This window comes from Cebidichthys violaceus, unplaced genomic scaffold (genome assembly GCF_023349555.1).
Source record: "Cebidichthys violaceus isolate CVI_PGR_0920_01 unplaced genomic scaffold, fCebVio1.0.p SCAF_20, whole genome shotgun sequence".
NCBI classification, from domain to species: domain Eukaryota; kingdom Metazoa; phylum Chordata; class Actinopteri; order Perciformes; family Stichaeidae; genus Cebidichthys; species Cebidichthys violaceus.
The window spans coordinates 3,127,691-3,151,581 of NW_027176373.1; the positions used below are offsets into that span (position 1 = coordinate 3,127,691).

The 23,891-nt window shown below is 39.1% G+C and overlaps 1 protein-coding gene across 1 annotated transcript in view; it reads right to left on the reverse strand.

Annotated features, from left to right (window-relative positions):
• LOC137876265 (gamma-aminobutyric acid receptor subunit beta-2) overlaps positions 1-23,891 on the reverse strand; it is a 60,137-nt gene that overhangs the window by 11,527 nt on the left and 24,719 nt on the right. The window contains exons 4-6 of the mRNA XM_068715686.1: positions 19,638-19,858; positions 10,446-10,528; positions 465-602 (exon numbers count right to left, since the gene is read on the reverse strand). Of these exons, the coding sequence (XP_068571787.1) occupies positions 465-602; positions 10,446-10,528; positions 19,638-19,858 (442 nt within the window). The remainder of the gene's footprint in view (positions 1-464; positions 603-10,445; positions 10,529-19,637; positions 19,859-23,891) is intronic.

Genomic DNA, 23,891 nt, shown 5'->3' on the forward strand with positions numbered 1-23,891 from the left:
TTCTCGTTGGTGGAGTCACTACGCTCTTATTGCATTAGTGTTCCGCTCTTATTCTCTGCAGCATCCAAAAAAGTGTATTCAGCAGAACCTCTGTCCCGCTTACGATTGCTTGCTTGCATGACAAATTCATGAATGCAGAAGAGATGAATATTTCATTGTATCAGACAGTATTCTTTTTGTTTATTGCTGTTAAATAAGTCATAGTGTCTTCCATCTCCCAGGACGGTTCTTCATTTGAAGGTTGTATGCGCGTTCCCTACATTTACATATCATTGTGCCTTTCTGGAAATTAGTGGATGCTATTTCTCTTATCAATCAGTGCAAATTCTAAAAGGGTCAACAGTTGTGAACTTCCACAATGTCCTCTTTGCAGCAGCATAACGACAAGGAAATGAAATAAACCATAAAGACAGAAAATACCATCAACTAGGATTCATGCATTTTAACTTGCTTGTTAGCATTACCTGTTGAGAAGACGACATTCTTGGAGATGAGGTTATGATCCACAATTGAAAACTGGGGCAGTTCGATCTTGTCCACCCCTGTCACAGCATTGACTCCTCCTCGCCAGTAGAACTCAATGTCATCTGTAGTGTAGCCATCTGAGATACAGAGCACAGGAATTACTGAGGATTGTTTGCACAGTATACGTATATATGTTCATAATCATGTCCCATTTGGATGCCGTACAGTCCAGTTAATTAATCACTTTACATGATTAGGTTTGCATTTTACATTCTGCTGACAGCACAGTAATTAGTCTTTGGTTCACTGACTTAAACACATCCATTCCTTGTGGATAATCTCGTAATTTAATCAAATTTCTTTGCATTTACAGTATGAATACACTTTGCTACAATATTGATGTAATAATAATAATAATAGGAATTATTATTAGTTATTACACATTCTTTTTTAGCAAAAGTTTGCATAGGTCTAGCAGCCAGTACTTTTTTTTTACCACCTCAGTCGAGAGTCAATACTAGATGGTCGAATTCAAGCACTGCAGACCATTGGCTGGTCAGAGAGATTTGTCACATCTCGCACAAACCTGTGATTTATAAATAGCCAAGCTACCGTCAATAGCGACTGTGGTTTTCTATTCATTGAAACCAGATATTTTTTTAAATGGCAGCCCCGAAATAAACACTGTGACCATACACTACAACAAAGTGCAGACGTTCCTCTGTTTGGTTGCAGATAAAAGGAGAAAGTGAGTGTCTCGTGAATATGATGTCATGGCAGTTTCATGCAGCTTAACTATGGCGATCAGCTGAGAATTTCTGCTCACACTGAGGGAGTACTCTCCTCGGTGAAAAACAAAAAGAGAAAAGCACCTAAATATGGCCAGAACCTGTTTTTTTATTCTCTACCAGAAATCATCCAGGGAATTCTTTTATATTATATCATCATATGCTATAACGTATGGAGGGTGTATGCATGTAGCATATATTAATTTATGTTTTTGACTATTATAAATAGAATAACAATACATAAAAAAAAAAAAAATAAATAAAAAAAAAAAAAAAAAAAAAAAAATATATATATATATATATATATATATATATATATATATATATATATATATATATGAGTCAACTTTATTATGTTTTGTCCCATGAGCAAATCAATTATTAAATACCAAGAGCAAGAATGATTAAATAAACAGGCCTGGAATTCATTTTCATCTTTAACACCCAGTAAAATCTTTAAAGGGACAAGAAGCAAGTCCATTAATATTCATCTGAACCACAGCTACTCGCTCTTTTGCTCTCATTTTGGCCCAATCAGTGGAGACAAGGACGGCAAGGCGACTAGTGGGCAAGAGCAATAAATGATTGAGTAACATGTAGTTATAGCTGAAGACAAGTGCTGTTATAAAAAAGGAAAGAAGAAAAGTAGAAAAATGTTCATTAGACCATGAAACTTGGCTCTTGCATAATCCACGGCCTACTGTCTGCTCTAGTGCAGCTGACATGTCTGCTGGCTTCGGGGCATCAGAGTATTGGTCTCAGAGAGAGGATGGGAAGGAGATGAGGAGACGAGGTGAGACAGGAAACAGCTGGGGTTAGTGCACTTCTTTAGAAGAATGACTTCCCATTAATGACAAGCTAAAACTAATCAAAACAGCAACTTGCAGAATAATATACAAAAAGGGTATGTATTTTCACCATGTGAATATGAGTGTGCATGTCCATGAATGTCTTAAAGAAATTGTTTTGAGGCCTCCCTACTCCACAACAGAAGTCAGAAAGCCACATGTACAGCAGACACGCTTGTTCTAAAGCACAGATGGCATTATTGCTTTTCAATATTGGGATTCTTTAGGGCTACAAAGGGGTTGTGAAGCGACACAGAGCTCATTTTGGTAGAGCAGCACAGTTAGATTGCTATATTTGTATATATATATAGCGGCGCCAAATTGTCTCAGACGTCTGACAGCTCATCACGATGAGTGTATTGAAGTGTGAACTTGTTCAACTCAGAGGCAGGAGGCCGAGACTTGCAATACACTTTGCTGCATCAATTCAAACAACTGAATATTGTAGTCTTACATCATACAACTGCTAACACCGTTCAGTTCCTCCCATGAGTAGTTTTGCATTTTAGGTAACAGCAGGCGATGGACTGAACAACAAATCTGGATTTTTTTTTTTTTCAGTCGCTCAACATGCAACATAATAATCATTTCTGATGCTCGCAACAGTTGTTACAACTGCCTGTTTGCTGCAGTGGGGATTTGCATGCATGCTAGTAAAATTTGCCTGAGCCATTATTGTTATAGCCATCATTTGATTGCATGCGTGGACATTCTTTTTGTACTGGTGTGTGACCATTATTCTGTTGAATGTTAATGATAGGGAGATTTAGCAGCTAGAAAGTGAATTAATATTGGATTTGCATCAGTATGTACAAAATGTGCGTGTTTCTGTGTGTGCGTGTGGGGGGGGGGGGGGGGGGGATGACAGGCCCTGGCTGGATGTCGAAGGAAAGCGCATTTGAAAAAAAAAACACTTTAGAAGCAACTCCCATGCTGTTTCAGTGATTGGTTCTTATAATACGGACCACACCTCCTCTGGTCTCTCCTTTTCTCCACCGCTCTTCTTCCCTTACTTGTTCTGTTGTTAATCCACGTTCTCCCACCACTGTTTCCAGCTGATTACACTCGTCTCCCTCACTCCTCGCTGTTATTTTTCTGTCCTAACTACTACTATGTGTCCGTAGATTTTTCACTCTACCTTCCCTCTTCCTCTCCTTCCGCCATACCCTGTTCTGCGTAATTAATACTTGTGTGACCTATTTAGTTGCTCTGAATTATTAACGCAGAGTCCTCAGTGGCTGCTTTCAACGCCCTCAAACTCTGACATCTGTTGGTCCCCTTGACGAAAGTGGAACTGGATGCTCACCGCGTTCAGATATACTCTAAAAAAATTATGTATTTTCAAAACATTCATGCACATTATTATCATTACCTCACATAAGAGGTTATCAATACATTCTCAAAATATGTTCCAAAGGAAATAAGTAGCCAAAGGATGGGAAAATGAGATGAATGTGTTCTATCCTCTCAGTTCCAGTAAAAAGCCTGGCAGCTGCATTTTGAAACAACTTGCAGACCATCTAGTGCTTCTCTACTAAGTGCAGAGCATAAGGAGATTTTATTAGTTGACATGGGATGAAATAAAGGCAGGTCAGGACAAGGGCAGACAGAAATAACTTAATTCTGGATACATTTGTTAAGTGATAAAATCGCGACTGAATGCCCTCCTCTACTTGAGATTTATAATTTAAATTTGAGTCAACTTGCTCAGTCCCAGAGGATTAGCCCTAAATGATGAGAACTCATTTTATTGATGACCCCCTGATTTCTGCTCTTGCGTCAGCCCCTGGGCCAAACACAGGGTATATCAATATCTAAGGGAGATTGACTTTTACAACAATCATTCTCTCTTGACGATGAACCGCTTCATGTCAGCTCTTCCAGATTGTAATGCACATGCTCGGTTCCAACAGGATAAAACCTTTTGATGCTAATGACTCCATGGTCTTTCCTCAGGCCCCTCAGGAGAAGCAATTTAACCAAAGCATTGAAGAGCAAATTTGTCAATATACTATTCAATCCAACATTTTTGTATCATGGGGTGTTATGCACATTCTAGCTTCTCCAGGGGCAGCTAGCTTAAGTAAACGATCCTGTGTGAACACATTTTCAGTACGGAAGAGAAGTGAATGGTTTTGTGCAAACATTTGAGTCAATAATGTGAAATGGCCTACAAACAAACTACCAGCAAACTCAATCCACTTAACTCCACCGTGTCGACGTAATTGAGGCTGACTATGCAGTTTTCTATCACCTCACTTTCATAATAAATGATTACGTCACAGTATTTGCCACAGATAGATTATCCTGATTCCCATTGAATGCAATTGACTGAAATGAGTGAGGGTGAGAAAAAAAAAGAGACAGGATCTGAAATACATGACGGACAAGAAAGAGTTAGTGTACTGTATATACAGTATGTTAATATTAAACAATGAAATGAACAAGAAGGAAATTAGCTTCCTGATTTCTCAGAGGCACAAGAGGCAAAATAAATGACAATATGTTTTACGACAGCACAAAGGCTTCTCTGGGAGTCTGGGAGCGTTGACAGGCGAAAAATGAATGAAATTGTTCACGATAGCATCAGAGGAGATAGCAATACAATACTAAAGCTATTTAACTGGGACACTGGCATATCTCCCTGACCAAATCTGACTCCAGGCCTTTTTATCAAGCTTATGAAATAATGTCTCCGTTGATTTGTTTTAATGGGCAAAGACGGATTTTGGAAGGTGATAAAACACTGACTTTGATATTGCTCTGGCCAACACATAATTAATGACAACAACAGTTTTTGTTTTACTTCTAAATGGTGCTATTTAACATCATATGCCCGTAATAAAACATTGTGTTTTCTAATATGTATTAACACATGTCTTTGACATACATTTTAAAAGCCACACAGAGGCTCTAACAGCAATCACAAAAGTCAGATTTATCTCATTTTCTTCACATCTTTGAGAATGGCTTTTTAAGATTACAATGTTTACAAGCCTTGCTGGAGAACAGACCCTTAAAAAAATGAAAATAATTCCAATAAGCACCAAGGGAGTCTGAGGGAGTGTGTAACCTATGATACACAGTGTCCCTTGAAAATCGTACTACACTGTCCAACCTAACTAAAACTACAGAATTTACCATGTATGTTTTGAAAAATCTGGCTTTTTCCACAGTTTCCATGGGAATGCATATTATTAGACAAAGAATGGTGGTGCATGTCCACCGACAAGCCAGCGTTCATGAACACATAGAGACATAGAGACACACTGGCTTGCTTGGACCCACAAAGACATCGTAACACGCGGTTCAAATCAAACCCCCTGAACAACTGCCTGCTCTTTCCTGTGAGCTGAGAAGGCGACTCCATACTTAAATATGTCTCAGATGAATCTTTGATTCCACACAGTTCAAAGCGACTTTAATGTTTTTCCTGGTGTCCAATTAAAAATGTCTTGGGAACTTTTTGCAGTACACAGCAAGCTGCAGCTGACTGCGTGCCTGGACAGGGACAGAACATCTAAAGATAAGATAAATAAATAAGCCATGCAAGTGTAGAAAACCATTCACACCCCACAGGATCTTTGCAGTTTCTAAAAATGGGCTCTGATGGGCAAGGATAGCCAGAGAGATAAACTGTGGAAGTGCCTCTGTCCATATGATGTGGATCGCTGGTGCAGAAAATATAACTATTACTTGGTAGAAATGCTGTAATAAAATGATAGTTTCATTGTGAGTGCACAGCAACTGTGTAAAATAGCAGTTGTAATGTGCCTCTCACTGCCCTCTGTGTATTAAACAAATAAACAGGGATGTCTTTGTCTGTTTGTACTTGCATGTGTGATGATGTTATTGTATTGATGGCTGCAACTTTGCCTACATTTGTGTTCTCTCTTAATGCATTGCCAAAGAACTTAGATTCAAAAATGTTCTGCCTCCTGAAGAGGCATCTGCAGTCACACTTACGCTAGAGCTAAAGCAGCTTATCGGGGCAAAAATGCTTCTGTGTAGTATTCAGTGTTTAACAACTTAGTGACCCTGCTTTTAGTATGATTAATTGAAAAGCTGCACAGCAGCTGTACTTGTAAAGTCAATGTTACATCTTTAACTAGAATCAGCTTCCTGTGAAGGAAGGGCTCCTGTACAGCAGCGTATATACTGTACTCTGTACACTGCATTACTGTAACAGTGACCCAGAACATCAGGAGGTTTAACCCTTTTAAATAATGAGTGAAATGGTATTTCCTTGCACTGAGGGGAAACCTTGTGTGGCCTACTACGCTAGTTGAAGTCCTGGATGACACATGCATTATAGAGATGCTGGGGAAAACAAATGCAGGTTGACAGGCCTTGGTTATAAACCCAACCCTTTTACAATACTGCTGAACGAGAGGTTGAGGTAGTGTGGTATTTAAGTAATGGCCTTTTTTTTTTATAGATCTGCATGAGTTATGAGCAAGAGTTAACAAAGTGTCTGAAAGATCTGCCTGGATGATAAACTATGAGAACAAAGATAGATGTCTTAAACTAGCGGTACACTTTTTCTTCAAGAACTGACCACGTCCTGCGTTACAGTCATCTTTGCGGTGTTAAAGTTTTGGCCATATCTTGACACTTTTCACTAAAGAGCTTATGCAGCAATAAGCCAACAAAGACAGGGAAGAAGAAGAGTGCAAATGCATGGATGTAAATAATTCTGGATTGTAAATACTAATTCTATAACCACTAGGACGGCCATAGCGGTCATTCTGACCATTCATACCATATCAGCATTACATTTCAATAATCACTGTAAAATCTAAGAACAAATGGATCTGTAATGTCAGAAATTGGTAATGTCTGTAGTCACCACTATGTCGCCTGGCTCAATGACCCGCCCACAGCACTATTTGATTAATTACATGTCAAAAGTAATAGCCTATCAACACTGAAGGCCACCGTACCCCTGTCAGTCAAAGCTGCTGCTGATGCGCATTCATCCCGCGTAGCCCGTTCAGAGACTCCAGTCTGCAGTGTGGTTCATACACTTCACTGACAAACCAGAGAATTTCACCAGAACATTGGGCTTCATGATCAAAAGAATGTTTTAGTACCACGCCGACACTTCAGTTCATACTGGACACCTCTCTGTCTCTTCCCTGGGGTCGTTAATTACCTAGAAACACTGGTAATGGACGCGGTCAACATGACCCTAGTGGCAATTCAAGGTAGAAATACTCAGAACTCTTTTGTGTTTTGTAATTTAAATGTTAGAATGAAATATACACACATTAAGGAAACGTCAAGGTCCTTCCTATAGTTATATGGATTTTATTTTAACAAAGTTATCACATTCCAAAATAATTTTAAAAGCCAGTCAAAATGACTGCCTTGGTACCGCTCAATGATACCCACAATGCATTATTGTGAGTGTAACACTGAATTTAAACATAACTTCTGTTTGTCTACAAGACTTCTCCACAGGACACTGTTAAGTTTGGGGGAGGAGGGGTGAAGTTGTTCTGCAGTAAATTACATTCATAAGTGCGTGCCCATAGGTAAATTAAAGAGAAATATATTTGATGGTGTTTTCTCCAGGCTCAGTGCAGCTGTAGTATCTAATGTGTCCTCAGACGTGTACTATTTCTTGATCTATCCTTTATTCAACAAGTGATGATAGAGCTATGTAAGTTTGGAACAAAGACACATTTGAAAACTATACATTCTCTATTTAGATTTTTTGTGTGTGAGGTAACGAAATAATGATAATAGGTTGATACATTTTCCTGTAGAATTGAAACAATATGATTGCCCCATCCCTTTTTGCACAAAATGCCCGTGCTGATACAGACATCACCCTACAGAAACAGCTTGCTATTGCATAATTAAAATGTTAATCAAACCACGGTCAGCATAAACTTTCTTGGATGTCCTAAGCCAGTGTGTTTTAAACTCGAAGCCTGTCACCAAATTAAAAGAGAAGGATGTCTGCTCGGGGTTCTGATGACTAGCTGTGTTGTGAGGCACACTCATTAGTAAACAGCCAATGTCCCTCTCTGTCTCCCCCTCACTTGCCTTCCATAATTCACTGAACCATGGTCAAACAAGTAGTTTAAATGGACACTGCACAGTATGAAGATTTGCAGTCGCAAGCTCTTCGCTATCTCACCAAAGGCATACCAGGTTCCCAATTAAGTTGGATTAAGGCATTTTTGCTCGTTGTGCCCCTTGGCAAGTGAAACTATAGATGACAAGCGAGCGTTCTTGTGTTCATGTCGGCGTGAAGGTCATCCTCTCAACAGTAGCATAAGCACACTACTGCTGCTACAATACTCTCCTAATTTTGCCCTGGTCTGTGACCTTATGTCCAGCAATGGTGTTTCTAAATGTGAGAATCAGAAAATGAGTTGCTATGTTTTTTTCCCCTCCATAATGTCCCATGATGTCGTATTTTTCATGGAACGTTTTGATTAGATTAGGAGCTGTGATACCAACTGTAACTGTTATCACTGAAGGAGAGGGGGAGGCCATGTAGCTGCCCTGAGGTCACCTTGTCAAACCTGCTGAAAAGAAGGTTTAATTGGTTTTATCCCCGACTGGTTCTCTTCAACCATTTGGCCTAACAGTTTAAACAAGAATGTTTCTCTTCCTAGCCCACATCTCTTTCACATTGATCGTCCACAGCTTGATTTCAACTCTCTCTTTCGGATTCTCTCTTCAGTTTGTGTGGATTATTTTTTATATTTTAACTGCCAACCCAACTGTACCTTTCTGAAGCCCAGATGTCCTCCATTTTTCCAAGTGAAGATGGACATAATGTGTGTTTTCATTCCGCATTCGATAGCAACAAACTATTTTCATGGGTATCATAGAATTTGCTGCGATATGTAATGCAGTTGGTTTATGTACCCATCATGCACCAAGCAAAACACTTTCAAGTCCATTAGCTGACTGCATTCCTGTAACCACACTCTCACAGAAGCAGCTGGCTGCTGCTGGACAAATGGTCTGTATCTGCGTACATCACCTTTTTTGTTATAGAGCTGTATGCATCCTTAGTCTAGCGTACATAAACTACCAGATCTTATTATCACATTTCGTGGAAAGTAAAATCTTTACAACAACTATGGCTTGTAACAATTCTCAAAGCAGTTACTGTTCCTACTGCCACATTGCTGGGAGTATCAGGCCTCTGCTAAACTTCACTGTTTAACATTGTTGTGAAATCCTGGGTTTAAAAAAAGAAGCTTAAATCACTTCCTTTGCTCTTTATGCTCTATTTCCTTTTGTATACCAGCACCAGCTGTAAGCCTCCAAGCTCACATTGCACAGTTGAGTACAATAACCTTAACTCTCTCTAGATGGAAACTACATTCAGATGCATTTATAGTTATCCAGTTGCGTTGACAAAGTCTGAAACAAGTTTATTTATGCAAGTAGATATAACTTTGCCCATGATGGTAGACGAATGGTGAGGGCATCTTTTCTGCCTCACCATTCGCTACTAAAAATATACTTCCATCCCTCCCGAGTGTGGCAGAAACTAAGGAGGTATTTGTATTCTTTTGCATTGGAGCAGCAGTTAGCATAGCAAGTTATGATGAAAGAAGACATTCATTTGAGAAATGTGAACCTGCCATTTTACATAACATTGTAAATGAAACTACAAACATCCTGTACTTGTTAATTTTTTCTGTTATTAAATTGATGGAAAACTGAAAAAGACTTACGGCGATACAGCAAAGGTCCTGGAACACACTCAAACCTTGAAACCTAGTAAGTTGTGGTAAATTGTTTTAGATCGAAACTGGTCTGCAGCTTTGGAAAGCATTAGCAATAGCTCTACATTATGACTTCAGCTCCACGGACAGCACCTATTACACAACATATTCTGCTGCTCCAGTGAGGGTAGAGGCACTTATTGAACTATGACCATTAGTTCATTTGATGATGCTCAAATTTATTTTACCTTCCACTGATTATTCCAAAGTCTGTGTGACACATCAGTGGAGGTAAAAAAAATATCAGTCTTCTGATTTTGGTAAAAGAGCAAACTCAGGGGAGGAAGGAAATAATGCATCTACTTTTACCGAGGGAAAAACAGTAAATTGGATGGGAAGGATTATGTGGAAAATATTAAAATTCTGAGTAAATCCTTGCACTACAGTAGAGCATTAATTGTTTGGACCCAGTGCGGGCCCAGTCACACATAGCTCATGACAGCTGACTGGAAAAAGAAGAAGAATATGCCAGTGTATGAGGGTACAAACACTTAGGGCAGTCCAGAGATTTATAGCTTGGAGAAGAAACAAAATAATAAATGGCACAAGAAAATAATGAATGAATAAAGGGAAAAATTACTCACAACTCTCTATCTCGAGAGTGCAGTTTTGCTCATCCAGTGGATACCTTCTCAGGTCCATCATACAAGCAGCGGTGGTAGTGATCCTGAAAACACACAACACAATATGTTCATTTTACAGGCATTGTGGTAGATTTTACTTGACAGCAAACTGGTTGTTTGTCAATAGGTGAAATAGTGATCAGTCTTAACAGTGTCATGAATCAAAGTTTGAAAATGTTTATGGGAAAAAATGTTAGTACAGTTTAACTTCATTACTCAAAATACCTATTACAGCCAATTAACCATGAGCAATTAAAGACTTCAAATCTCCAAAACCTCCAAACGTAAATGCAGGAGCCTTTGAGGGTTCGGGGGTGGTGGCAGCAGTGGTCGGAACTCTATTGGGGATTACAGGGCCAAAACTAATCCTTATGTCCCAGTTCAAGCATTGTTTGGATTATCCTGTGGGTCCTCTGTCGGGCCCCACCTGAGATGTGAGTCACAGCAGGGATCACACTCTGTGGGATAGCTGTGGCAGCAATAGGCCAGAGATAACAGACTAGTGCATACTATTATGACATATTATATACTGCTTCTACTATATGACAAGAAGAAGAACAGTGGTTAATGCCTTATGAACATGTTGTTGAGTGTGAACATGTACATGAATAAACAAGGATCAAATGAATTGTTGGAGGTTCTTTTGTGTTTTCCAATTTTTATATAAAACAAATCATCAACTTGACTTTAGTAAGCTCTATTTCAGAACTGTCAATGATGAATATTTCTTTAGTATAGAAAAAGTTCAGTGATGATTTACTCATTTTTTGAGTAGTTATTTCTAATTGTATCAAGAAATACATCTCGGACTTTGAGTTTCTGTCTACTTGAGCAGCAGCTAAATGAGTAAGTGATTTCATGATAGCTACAAATAGCAGTGGCCAAGGAATAGCCTTCTGCTTTAAATCATGTTGTGTGTGTATATATATATATATATATATATATATATATATATATATATATATATATATATATGTCAGAATAATAGCATTTAGCTTTCCAATCTCTATCAAAATGAATAGACAGGGATGGATAATAAGGGGTAACAACAGCAGTCAACCACGAGTCAATAGATAAGGATGTGGTGTCCATCAGACTTTGTGAAGGGAACATCAGGACTATACTGTGAGTAATAGGCTGCCATTCTTTGCCTGGCTCTGGTCTTGTGTTAGAACTTGACTCCCACTGAGGGAGTTGCCACAGAGCAGCACAGCATGGTGGGTAATCGTCTACGCACACCTGACAACATAGATAAATTTGTGCCAGAGGAGAGGCTCATCTTGAGTCCAATCCTCTGTGTTACACAGCAGAGATAATCACCTTTGTGTGTATGTGTCTGTGCCTCTCTCTCTCTCTCTCTCTCTTTCTCTTTTGCCCTCTACTCTCTTTGCTCTCTCTTTATCACCATTCCATTATTCAGACCAATAGCCACTGCAATGCCAATCTTTATGCATCACATAATCTATTTTTTTTTTTTTTTTTTTTTATAAAATCCATCACACAATTGCACACTGGAAAATATTTGTAAGCAAACTTTTGAAATGATGACGCAGCAATACTTTCACAATGCTGTGGTGGTCTGTGTTCTGTGTCTGAGCAACCGAGCTCACTGCAGGCAACATAATGGCAAACAGGTTGGATCACACCTACACCTACCCATTTCAAAACAGGTAGTGTGGTATACTCAGTCATTTAGAGATCAAATTAAAAGAAGGCACAAATCAAAAGGGAAGTTTTTATTTAAAACTTCTTGAAATTTGATTTGAAGGAGTTTTGAAATTCACCAAATAAATATTGTTCATGATCTACTCGCCCTCATGGTCCTCATCAGCTTCCTTTACAAATAAAGACATGGCCAGAGGTCAGTGTTTACCATGAAGAGCTAAAGTGACCAAAAAGGCCATTGGATATTGCATCTCATAACCCAAGTCATGACATGTTCTTTCCATCTCTGTTTTGGCTGACACGAGGGCGAGTAATTAATTAAAAACTACACATTTAACATGAGCAGTTTGAACTGTTCATTGTGATGGGCATTAAGGACAGGTTCATTCAGAGCCAGGTTAAAGATAACACAATGAGCATCTAGGAATTGTATGTTGGAGGGTAGATATCATAAATTAAAGAATATGGTTTAAGATGGCAAGACAATCATTTGGAGAATACAGTCTGATTCACCCACGCGGTAAATGATGTAAATAGCAGTAAAAAACCCTGACATCACTGAATCATTCTCTCTGTAGTTTCTTTCCTTTTTAGTGTGTTTGTCTGTCTTTCCCCTATTGCATTTGCAGGATGGTTGGACAAATGCTGTTTTAAATGATCCACATCATTGCTTTTGCTGGTGAGGGTTTTGAATAAATACGGTTTACAGTGGGTGGCCATTAAGGCCTCTACAGAAGAAAAACACATTATATTGGTCATTGAAAGGCTTAAAAAAAACAAGTTTATTTTTTCCTAAGAAGCAACCTTTTAGTCAAATAATAAATGTCCACTAGCTGTTTGTTCAAGGGACCAGAAGTTCCTGAAGTTACACGCTTTATACCTTTATAATCACAAGCCCTACCAACAGTCACACAGGTTTATTTTACAATCTTTTTTTCACAGTTTAAATATGTTTGCTGACCAACAGCACGTAAATATCGACGTGAAATGAGGGCGGCAAGGCAAAAGATAGCACAGGAGTTTATTGATGAAAAGAGAGGAGATGTGAGAACATTTGAGGATAGAGGATGTCAGGTGAGTAAAGTGAGGGAACTCTCACTACTGTGCCTTTTAATAGCATTAAAGAAGTTCAAAGGGAAGAGTTCCAGCATTAACATGCTGTTTAATATTACACACCTCAGGGGTTTCCACCCCCCAGAGTGACGCAGGGAGGTTGTGTTAGCCTAAGAGGTTTAGATGGATTCTTCTTTTCTTTCTTTCTTGTCCCCTGTCTTTGTCAGCATTTATTTCTCTCTGATGGATTTGCTGCTGGTGATGGGGCACAGTGGCTTCCAAGTGTTTAACCAAGGAGTAAATTGCCAGTTACTTTCTGGCAACTTTCTGATCTCTGTGTCAAGATGGAGTCAGCGGTGTAGAACTGAGAGCAAGAGCCTCTGGCAGGGTCTTCAAAAAGACAGTGTGGGAAAGGTTAAGGTTATGCATGTCTGTGTGGGGTTATGTGTGTGCATCTGTGCCCCTGAGCATGTTTGCTATGTTGCTGTCACTCTGTGGATGTGTTTATGTGTGTGTAAGTGCCTGATTGTGTCTGCAGCTGTCTCGCTCTTTCCTGCTTTTCCCATCCTTTAAATGATGCACAGCCACATTTCTCACTCTGTCTTAGTGCTTGGCTGCTGCCTGAGGACACTGCCAACCGCACCGACTGAGCCCCATATGTTGCGTCACCTGCAGTGACCCTCCATATTTACCAGGTTTTGCTCGAAGACTCTGATCCCGGATGGATCAAACTTGTGAGGTCAAATCAGGGACAAGTAGCCTTAAGGGTTTCCAGCAATCTTTGGGATTCTGGCCAAGTAAATGTGTTGACCGTTTATCACATACTCAGGAACAGACATGCTTAGTGGATAGTCACTAAATATTTTTAACTCAAGATATTTACATAAGACGGAATCCACTTTTTTAAAACTTAATTACAGTATTTAATACCCATTGATCCTTGTCCCAATCGCTAGTGTTCATTGCAACAGTTGTTTTTTGCCACTTCCAGGAAAATCAAATAATGCTGGCCCATAGATGTCTGTGTTTGAATACCAGTACATTTTACTTGAGTAACATTTGCTCCTACTTTATACCTCTGATTCTACTTTGTAATCCTATACTGTTATTTGACAGCAATATTTTCTAGTTTTTTGGTTACTTGCAGATTCCGATATTACATACAAGTCATAGGCTTGTTATAAGAGTCTCATGACTCTCAGTCTAATTCCAGCACACATTCCCTATTAGTTCCCAAGACAAGTCACTGCTATTTAATGTTGGAAGGCATATTATTCTGTTTGGCATTTTCTGTAAATGTTAATTCAACCTAATATCATTCATATTAATTATTTAAATTAAATAATACTTTCTCAACTTATTGTCAGAAAGGCTCATTGTTCAACCCTGATAAAGAACAAATGTAAGACGCTCCTTTACATCTCAGGCCTACCCTTCCGCAAAAATACTAAGGCTTGGCATGATTAGCTTTTACACTGTTAGTATACTCCCTAAAGTTAATTTATACTAGTTGCTGTTTTTCCAGATTAAAAAAACACTTGAAATGGTGGATTAAGATCAATGTGGGGGTGTTACAAGTTGTGTGGGAAAAGAACAATAGCCAACAGTTATGTAAAAACAATCCTTTTAACCACCACAATGAATTCCTGGGATGAATCAGCAGTTCAATGGTAAATACAGTGTGTGTGTGTGTGTGGACCCCACAATTAGGCAAAAAAATATTTAGCCCCCTCAAGGGAGGAAAATGTGTAAGTGTGTGTGTGTCTCTGTGAATATCTATCAGCTGTTAGTGCATTCTGTCTGTGTGGCTTTCTCTATTATCGGCATCCATGGACTTGCATTCAAATACATTTAAAAAAACAAAAAAAAACAATGAGAAGATTCTCTTCAACGATGTATCTCACTTTTTGTGTTTACAGGTGATGTGGCCACTATTTCCTTGTTAAAGTCTGTTATTGTATTTCTGTGGCAAATGAACTATTAACTGTGATGCTAGGTTTAGAATGAGCGCCACTACAAGCCACAGGTCAGGAGAAGTGTAGGGATACAACTTTTGTCTTATACTAACTTTGCAATTTAAAGTCTGATGATAAAAACAAATAAAAAAAAAACTTTATTTGTTCAAGTTGTAGATCAATATTCAGTAGGTCTACTCTGAGGTTGCTTCATAAAGTGACATTGTGTGCCATAAATTATGATAATTTCTAACTTTATTTATAACTGTCACTTTGGACATTGCTTTTTCAACTTGCTTTCTCAGACCACTCAGACAGAACTTGTTTCAGGAGAGTTACAAGCTGTAGCTATTTCTTGATGAATAACATATTGTCCATCCGCCCACCACTTCTGTGCAGCATCTCTGCTGGTTACCTGGCAACCTCACGGTGACGACTGTGATTCTGGGAAGTGAAAATGTCTGACTGTTGATCGCCTAGAAATAGTTCCAGAACGTAACCCTTTGTAAAAGCATGACATGTTGTTTTTATATTCCTTTATTCACCCGTTTCTTTATATTTATTTTTGTGTACAGACTAATTAAACAAGAGGCAATGTGTTTATTTGTGAGACTCAGAGATGTTTTTTTTGTATTTTTGAACTTTGGAGAGTGTCATTCTAGCGCTGCTTCTTTATGTGAAGCTAAGCTTATACTGACTCTAGATATATTTGGAATAGACATACATGAGTGTGGCATTGATCTTCTCTTATAATCCTCAAAATGGAAGAAAAAAAAGAAAAATACATTCAATACATCAACAAAACTCCAACTTTGTCCCGTATTTATAATACTGAATACATCTTTTAATAATTTCAAATATAGTTATTCACATTTGTATATTTATGAAGTTAGAGTAAATACATTATAATTTGCATTACCCCTTTAATCATTCATATTTTAATTTGTATGGTGCATGGGTATAACACTGCGTTCTGCGATAACCCAATTTTCATCTCATAGACCACTGAAGTCTAATCTTATTTATTGGCATAACAAATATATAACTACATAATTTGTATTAGGCTTTCAGTGGACAGTAATATGCTGTATCTGCATGTGCTGTGTGGATTTGTGTGCACTCACTGACATGTGCAAGATCCCATGACCCAATTTAGGATTTGTTAAAATCTGGTCATCCTACTTACATGATATTGAGTGTCAAGGGTGATGGATTTCTTCTCCCTATTTCAATCTAATCCCACTTCATCCAAATTAATATGTGCACTGACTTGTCATAACGTCTGCAGTGCATGGGAAATGTGAAAATATTCCGAGTGAATATTGGATTCAATAGTTGGTTTGATCCTGTAGGTTATCCGATTGAAGTAAAATGCCCTGACACAGGGACGATTTGCACTATTTCAGTTCCATTTCAGCATCATCTGACCCTCACAATCTGCTGCTGCCTCTCTAGCTTTCTTCTGTGTGCTTTTGTCTACTTTTGATGTTCCAGGCAATGAGCACATTGGCACTGATCTCCAAGGGAAGCACTGCAAAGCTGTGATCAAGCACCATTGTTATGAAATGAACAGCAGACGTTGCCCTAGTATTAAATGCCATTAACTTCCTAGGGGACTGACAGTATTTAGGTACAGTGTGTCTAGGATGTCACTGATTTTATTTCGAAAATGCCTTTATTCCCACACTGCATCAAATAACTTAAACACCCGTCAGGCAGTTTGCTTGATGCTGTTTTTCCTGTGTGAATGAATCTGATGTGTAATGCTTTGCCTTTTCATACAATCAAGTGTCTGCTAAATACCTTAAACCCAGCTATGATCCAGGAAGAATGGTTATGTCAGTTAACCAATTGTAAATTTGACAGCAGGATTTCTTTTTTACCAGGGGATTTCTGATTTAATTTGAAAGCAATAAATGTATCAGAGTGTAAATTTTTTTTATTTTTTTTAAATCTGATTCTAATTCACCTTGCTCTCGTGAATGTGCTGGCATAATTGGACACTGCATGTGCTCAAGTGAAGGTCCCTAACCCCCTGCAATAAAACACTTAAGGACCTAATTACTGTGCTTTTGTTTGGCAAATAAGTCCTCAAGTTTTTTTCTTTATTTAACTCAAGGCCAGAGCACTTGTTCCATGTACAGTAAAATGTGTGTCGAGATCAAGAAGTGCAACAAAATGTAATGTTCAGAGGGGAAGTTGCTGGCCGCAGGAATTTGTTCTGTACTTCTTTTCTTTCCTTCGTACATATCTCTTTATCTCTAAAGATGAAATGACTGCCCTTTTTTCTCTCCCCTTCCCCTCTGCTCTTGCTGTAACTACAACACTAACCATATCCAGCAACTACTAGCAACTAAGTGTTCAGAATCAGAAACAGTTGGACTTCAAATCACAACATGCTGAACACTGTAAATGGGCATTGGGTGAGCAATGAAGACGGATAACATTGATGACGACGACAAAAAGTCGGACATGATTTCTTTCTAATTCTCTCCTTAACACCCCTCTCTCCCCTTCTGTGTTTCGTTGTCTCTCTCTATATATATTTAATTTCACTCTCCCGCAGCAGTGCCAATGTGCTGCCATGATGGCCATTAAGATGTTATGGTTTTCAATAACTTTTTATAGTTTGGGCATCAGAGGCCTATTTGCAAAATGAACTGATGAGACATCAGTGAGGTGTGAGAAGTGCACTGTAATCATGTTAACTTTGAGAGGTTGAAACTCAGTGGAATAAGTCAATCAGTTTATATTGTACTATTGGGGTTTTGTTTTTTGGCAACTGGAAAACAGATGGGATGTGTCAAACATGTCAAACATGTCAAACATGCAAAAGTCCCAGCTTGGGGCAATATTCAGAATAGTTTCTTAAGTGGCCTCCAAGAGGAATGTTTACAATGACAAGATCAAACCTTAGGTTTTGTAAAAGTCGTATTCAACAAAGACAGAAATCTCAGAAACTCATCCATCCCAATACGTTTAAGAAGATTGTAAAACATTACAACCAGATGCTCTTCAATTGTTCTCTGGTAGGAGACATACCTAAGATAAATGGATGTTTCAATCGTCTGACAATTCATTCAAACTAAAATCTTAATTAGAATTCCAATTTTGCGGTCAAAAATAATGTCAGTGGTCAATTTAATGTTAATAGCTTGTCATGATGAAAAGGAGGAAAAGAAGTCTATAAGGGAATATTCAAAATGTTCCTTTTCCTCTTAGTGTCTGGAGGGGCATTTCGGTGCATGTGATTGAGCAATGACAGGGGAACGGAGAGAGAAAATAAAAAAAAAACGTGTGCTGGAAGCTGTAATGCTCACAAGCCAAGGCCAGACAGTGTTTTATTATCAGTAATAATGAGGAGCAAGGGTCATGTCAACTTCTTGACGAGTAGAACATTTGCAGTACGTTTTTTAAGCTATCTAATGTGTTTTTATTTGTCTTGCAAACTGACAGTATGCAGTAGTAGTGCACTGTTTCCTGGTGGACGTTGGTTTGCTCATTATTTCAGCAGGCCATACTTCAACACAAGACATTTGTTGTTAAGAGCGATAATGGGAGTTGTTCAAAGTCTACGGCCCTTGTATAGCAGGCTGCAGTATGGCTTCTAGTCTCTTTGACCGCCTGCCTGTGATACGACGAAGAAGTTACTTCTTTATGCAAATACAAGTTTAAAAATGTACAAATTTGATTGATTCTATAATGGAAGTTCTCTATCTGGAGAACTCAAGCATTCCAACTGGTTAATGCATAGAGAGAGGACATAATCATGAAGACAACATATAGCCTCACTTTCTCTCTGTCAGGTTACAATTACTTTTTCTGAGGATAAGACATGAAATATAAATTAGATAGCAAAAATATATATATATATATATTTCAGCAAAAACAAAACAGAAAGTAAAACTTTATATATATGCTTTATATATACTTTTGGTGGTGATACAAATGATGCAGTTATCTTGTAAAAGGGCTCAATTTAGTGTTACAGAAGCCTTTAGTTGGTGATGTGCACATGTCCAGAAAATGAGGATTCAAGTAGGTCACTACATCAACATTCTAATTTTGCTCAGGGGCAATATTGCACCTCACATCAGTAGTTTTCTTCATCTGGCTCTAATGAGCTAATTACTGACTGAGACTGATGCAGCAATCATTGACACATTCTTGTGTTAAAGGTGAAGTATTTTATTTATTTTTTTGTCTTTTCTTTCTCCCAGGTTGTTTGATTTAAAAAAATGAAAGTACATTGACAAAATGTTAAAATGGGAAGTGTCTGACAACATGAAGTAGAAATTACTGTTTACCATTACTACAATGTTTAGCGCATAGTTTATCATTCTATTATTGTAGCTGGTGCCATGTTCATCCAGCATTTGGGAGATATTACGTATTTTTGTGTTTATTTGCAAATGTAAACATCTAACAATTTCTTCTTGTTGTGCAGTCAAAAATTGTACTCTCAGAGAATGAATCTCACCTTAGCCCGTACAGTACGGTACCATCCGGGTGCAGTCGGATCATTCTATTTTTCACTGTGACACCGTGGACAAACGATTTCTTGTCATTGAGGAAGTAGGTGTCGGGGACCCAGAGCTGGTCAGCCACCCGGTTATCTAAGGTCAGGTTGAGGGGGATCTCAGAGTAGGACAGCCGTTTGTCTCGCCAGGCCTGCTGAAAGTACATCGTCAGTGTGTAGTCCTGAAAGTGCACAGAGAGGGAGCAAAGGAGGACAGAAGGGGGGTGAAGGGAGGGAAAGAGCCAGAAAATCAGACGGGAAGGAGACAGATGAATTGGGGAGCGGCCCGGGAGAGGGAGGGAGAGAAAGGGAGAGAAAAGAGAGAGAAGACACGGTTATTCCAAGAAGTGACCATTTTACACAGCTGCTCTGTACTACAAACACTCAGATTAGACCAGACTAGGCTTCAATATTGGATGAAGTTCACTTAAAAGCAAATGGAACAGTAGGAGTAAAGGCCAAAAAACTCTCAGTAAAAGGCAATGGGGAATTCCTTCTTTTCATAGAAACATGAGGTTTAGACAGACAGTGTGAAAGAGCATGTACCTGTCAGAGAGGGGAAGAGAGACAGAGAGGCAGATGGTTTGTGTGTGTGTGTGTGTGTGTGTGTGTATCTGTGTGAGAGAGAGAGAGTTTGGGTCTGTTAATATATGATAAAAATATGTTTGTAGCTTGTTCATTATATTTGTTTGTCTTTGTGGATGTGACACACATAGCAAACTGTTCTTACTCAAAATGAGTCAAATAAGGCAGCTTGGTCAGTGCTCCCCGGAGTCTGAGACGGCCGCACGTTTAGCGTTTTTATACGACGATCAGTGTAAAATGAGGATAGTCCAAACAGCGCCGTCGTAAGGGATGGAGGTGGTGGAAGGGTCAAACAAACACACTTCGTCCAGGAGTCAGCTGTTAGAAAATAAAAGTTCCGTTGAAATTTTGTCACATCAGTATTTGGTCACATGACTTGTTTGTCAGTCGCTAGTCACGTCATCCTTGCGTGACTCATTAGTCAAGTTAGGGAAGCTAACGTCAACCACGCTTTAGCCGCGTTATTTGACACATGGCCTGGGTGACCGTGGCTAAGTGGAGAGCAGGGCCGCCTTTCAATCAGAGGGGCGGCGGTTCGAGCCCCGGCTCCTGGTCAACTAGTCTCATGTCAATGTGTCCTTGAGCAACACACTTAACCCCAAAAATTGCTCCCGTAGCTGCGTCTACGGTGTGTAGATAGATACTGAATTGTAAGTCGCTTTGGATAAAAGCGTCTGCTAAATGACCGTAATGTAATGTATTAGTGTGAGAATGTGTAAGAGACCACAGGAAACCCCCAAGCCACCTCAAAAAATCAGTTTCACAAAATATCTCCTATATGCTCTATTTGCTTTGACAGATGCTGTCTTTCTGGGATTAAGCTAAATGAGCTCACTATGTTGTACTTGCATAACACATTCACCCATTTTCTTCTGCTTTTCCTCCTACAATCAGAACGGTAGACCATCCTCCCGCATCACATCACAAGTCAAGCACAGACAGCACATGTCTGCTTTACATAGCAAAGTCATACATCAGAGTGTGTTGGGCATACTATGCATGTTTGCCTTCCTCATGCATGGATAAGATGAAGAAGAAGACTATCTGTGCTACAGTGTTACTGAGGCAAGCTTGTGTGGATTTGTTTTATTTGGAACACGTATAGATCACAGTCACCACTAGTTGTGCTATAGAGCGATGTCTAGTGTGTAGGTTTGCACATACAGTACATCCGTACATACTAAGCATTGTGGTGAGAAACACGTTTTTAACTCTCTCTCTCTCTCTCTCTCTCTCTCTCTCTCTCTCTCTGTCTCTCTCTCTATATATATATATATATATATATATATATATATATAGGCCAGTAGAATTACTGTACTTCAAAAGTTCATATCCAAAGCATTCGTAGAGATGATGATGTTCTCAAATGCAGGCTGTTGGGACTATACAAGGATACATTTTCTCTAGTTATGATGAAACACTCAAAACCTGAAACACATACAAGAGCTTAATAATTCATAAACAAATAGAGGAAGTTTGATAGCTTGCAGTTAAAGTCCGTGACGCTAAATCTAGGACGCGCTAAAACAGCTAAGCCAGCAGTCAGATGCTTATGTATTTCACTGAAGTACGAAGCCTACCAATCATCCATGAAAAACTAAGTGAAATAAACTTGCTGTCTCAGGGATCTTTTTGTCATGACTGGCACATCCACTTCCTGGCGAAGAGGCTGAACATGCATTTTTGAATATGCCCGTCGGCTACAGATCTGACATCCGACAGCACCTTGGGAACCGGAGGCTCGGATATCGACTGGATGGAGTCAGGAAAGCAGGGGCAGGTTTTCTCAGTGAAGCCCTTGTTTGACAAATAGCTTTTGTTATGTTGTTGTTCGTACCTTACTTGGCTTGGAGTGCTGACAACCACGAGTTTGAACGTTTTGTTTTTTGTTTTTTTTCAAAAGACATAAATAGTCTAGTGGTAATTCTGGCGTTCAACAGTGTAAATGGATTTGTAATGGGAATAGACTTAATTCAGTTAATCCAGGCTGAAAAAACTGAATGGGATTAATGGGAGTTTCATAGCAGAATAATCGTGTCTTCCTTATAGACTATATAACTGTAGAGGTCTAATATCTTGGTTGCTTTACACTTCCACCAACGGCTCTTCGGCTGCACGTGCTGCCCTCGCAACACTTCCATCCCTGGTCGGTGGTTATGTAACAGCTCACACTCTTTCTGGCATGCTGTGCACCGCAGCTCATGTGGCAGAAGAGATGCTTGTTGCCATGTAGTCCTCCTTAACTACCATCGCTGCACTCATCAATACACGACATCAAGCAGGCGGGTTTACTGTGATGTATGAAACATCAGAGAGGCTTCTCTGTGTTTCTATGTACACACCGTGTCTCATCCTGTGTCGTTAGTATTATTAGTTCATTTATTTAAGTTTTTAGTTTGAATATGTATATATACTTATACATTTCAATTGTATAGTATAGTCTTGTCCACAACTCAAAGATGTTCAGCGTACTATCATAGAAGAGTAAAGAAAGCAGAAAATACCCAGTAATGTAATAGTTGACATCGAATCGGTTAATAAATGAATCGCTGCGGCTCGTCTTGTCTCAATACACGCTACATCTTTTCTATAGATGGAACATTTATTTATATATGTGTGTGTGTGTGTGTGTGTGTGTTTCTTGTGCTTCAGAGATTACAATATAATATAGAAGCAAACAATGCAGGTGTGATTGTCGCCTGGCACTGTGGACGCAATATGTAATATTGCAATATGTCCTTTGCAATATGTTAACAGCAGGGATTAGATAGCAAGAATCATGATCTTTTATATTACATCTCTTGCCAGCCCCAGCACTTATAATATGCATCATTTGAAAAAGCCATCAGCCATTCTGGCACATGCACAGCTCTCCTCACCACAGTGTCCACGTTTTGAATCTGAAGTACTCTTAAGTAGTCGTGAGAGGTTCGATAAAAAAAAAAGAAAAAAAAAAAGCTGACGTTCTTACTCCACGATGGAGTAAGAAGGTAGGCTACTATGCGACGTGGAGAGCGTGATTATTAAAGATTGAATGTTTCCATTGTCATCCTTGAGAGCCTCTTATTGCAGGCCTATATACTTGAGAAAGTTGCGGTTTGCTTTGTGGGACGAACTCTGTGGAGGTGCCACTGTGGCTAGTTTACAGTGAACATAAAGCTGTTGTTGAAGACAGCTATAGTGTGCCCCTCTCCTCCTTCTGTGGGAGGAGGAGGCTGTAAATCACCAGAATAACTGCAGCGGCTGTGTGCGTGTAAGTGCAAGGGAGGCTGTCATAACAACAGTCATAATGAGCATCAGTACATAAACTATGTCGGAGAGAGACGGAGAGAATTGGAAAGATAAAGAAAAGGAGACAGAGAGCGATGCAGGAAGAATGATGTTGGATTTATGAGTGCAGGATATGCTGTGCTGCCAATCTGCCAAGGAAAGGACATTACAAAGTAATCATTATATTCTCTCACTCTAAGCCATTACAGAATGCAAGAGTCCATTATGACTAATAACTAATATACAGTTCCACAGCACGCCTCCTACTGTGTGCCGTTTCCTCATTTTAAAGATTTTTTGGTTAAATACATTTCTTACAGATCGCACAAGCTATTTCATAAAAGTCAATCAGTCAATTTT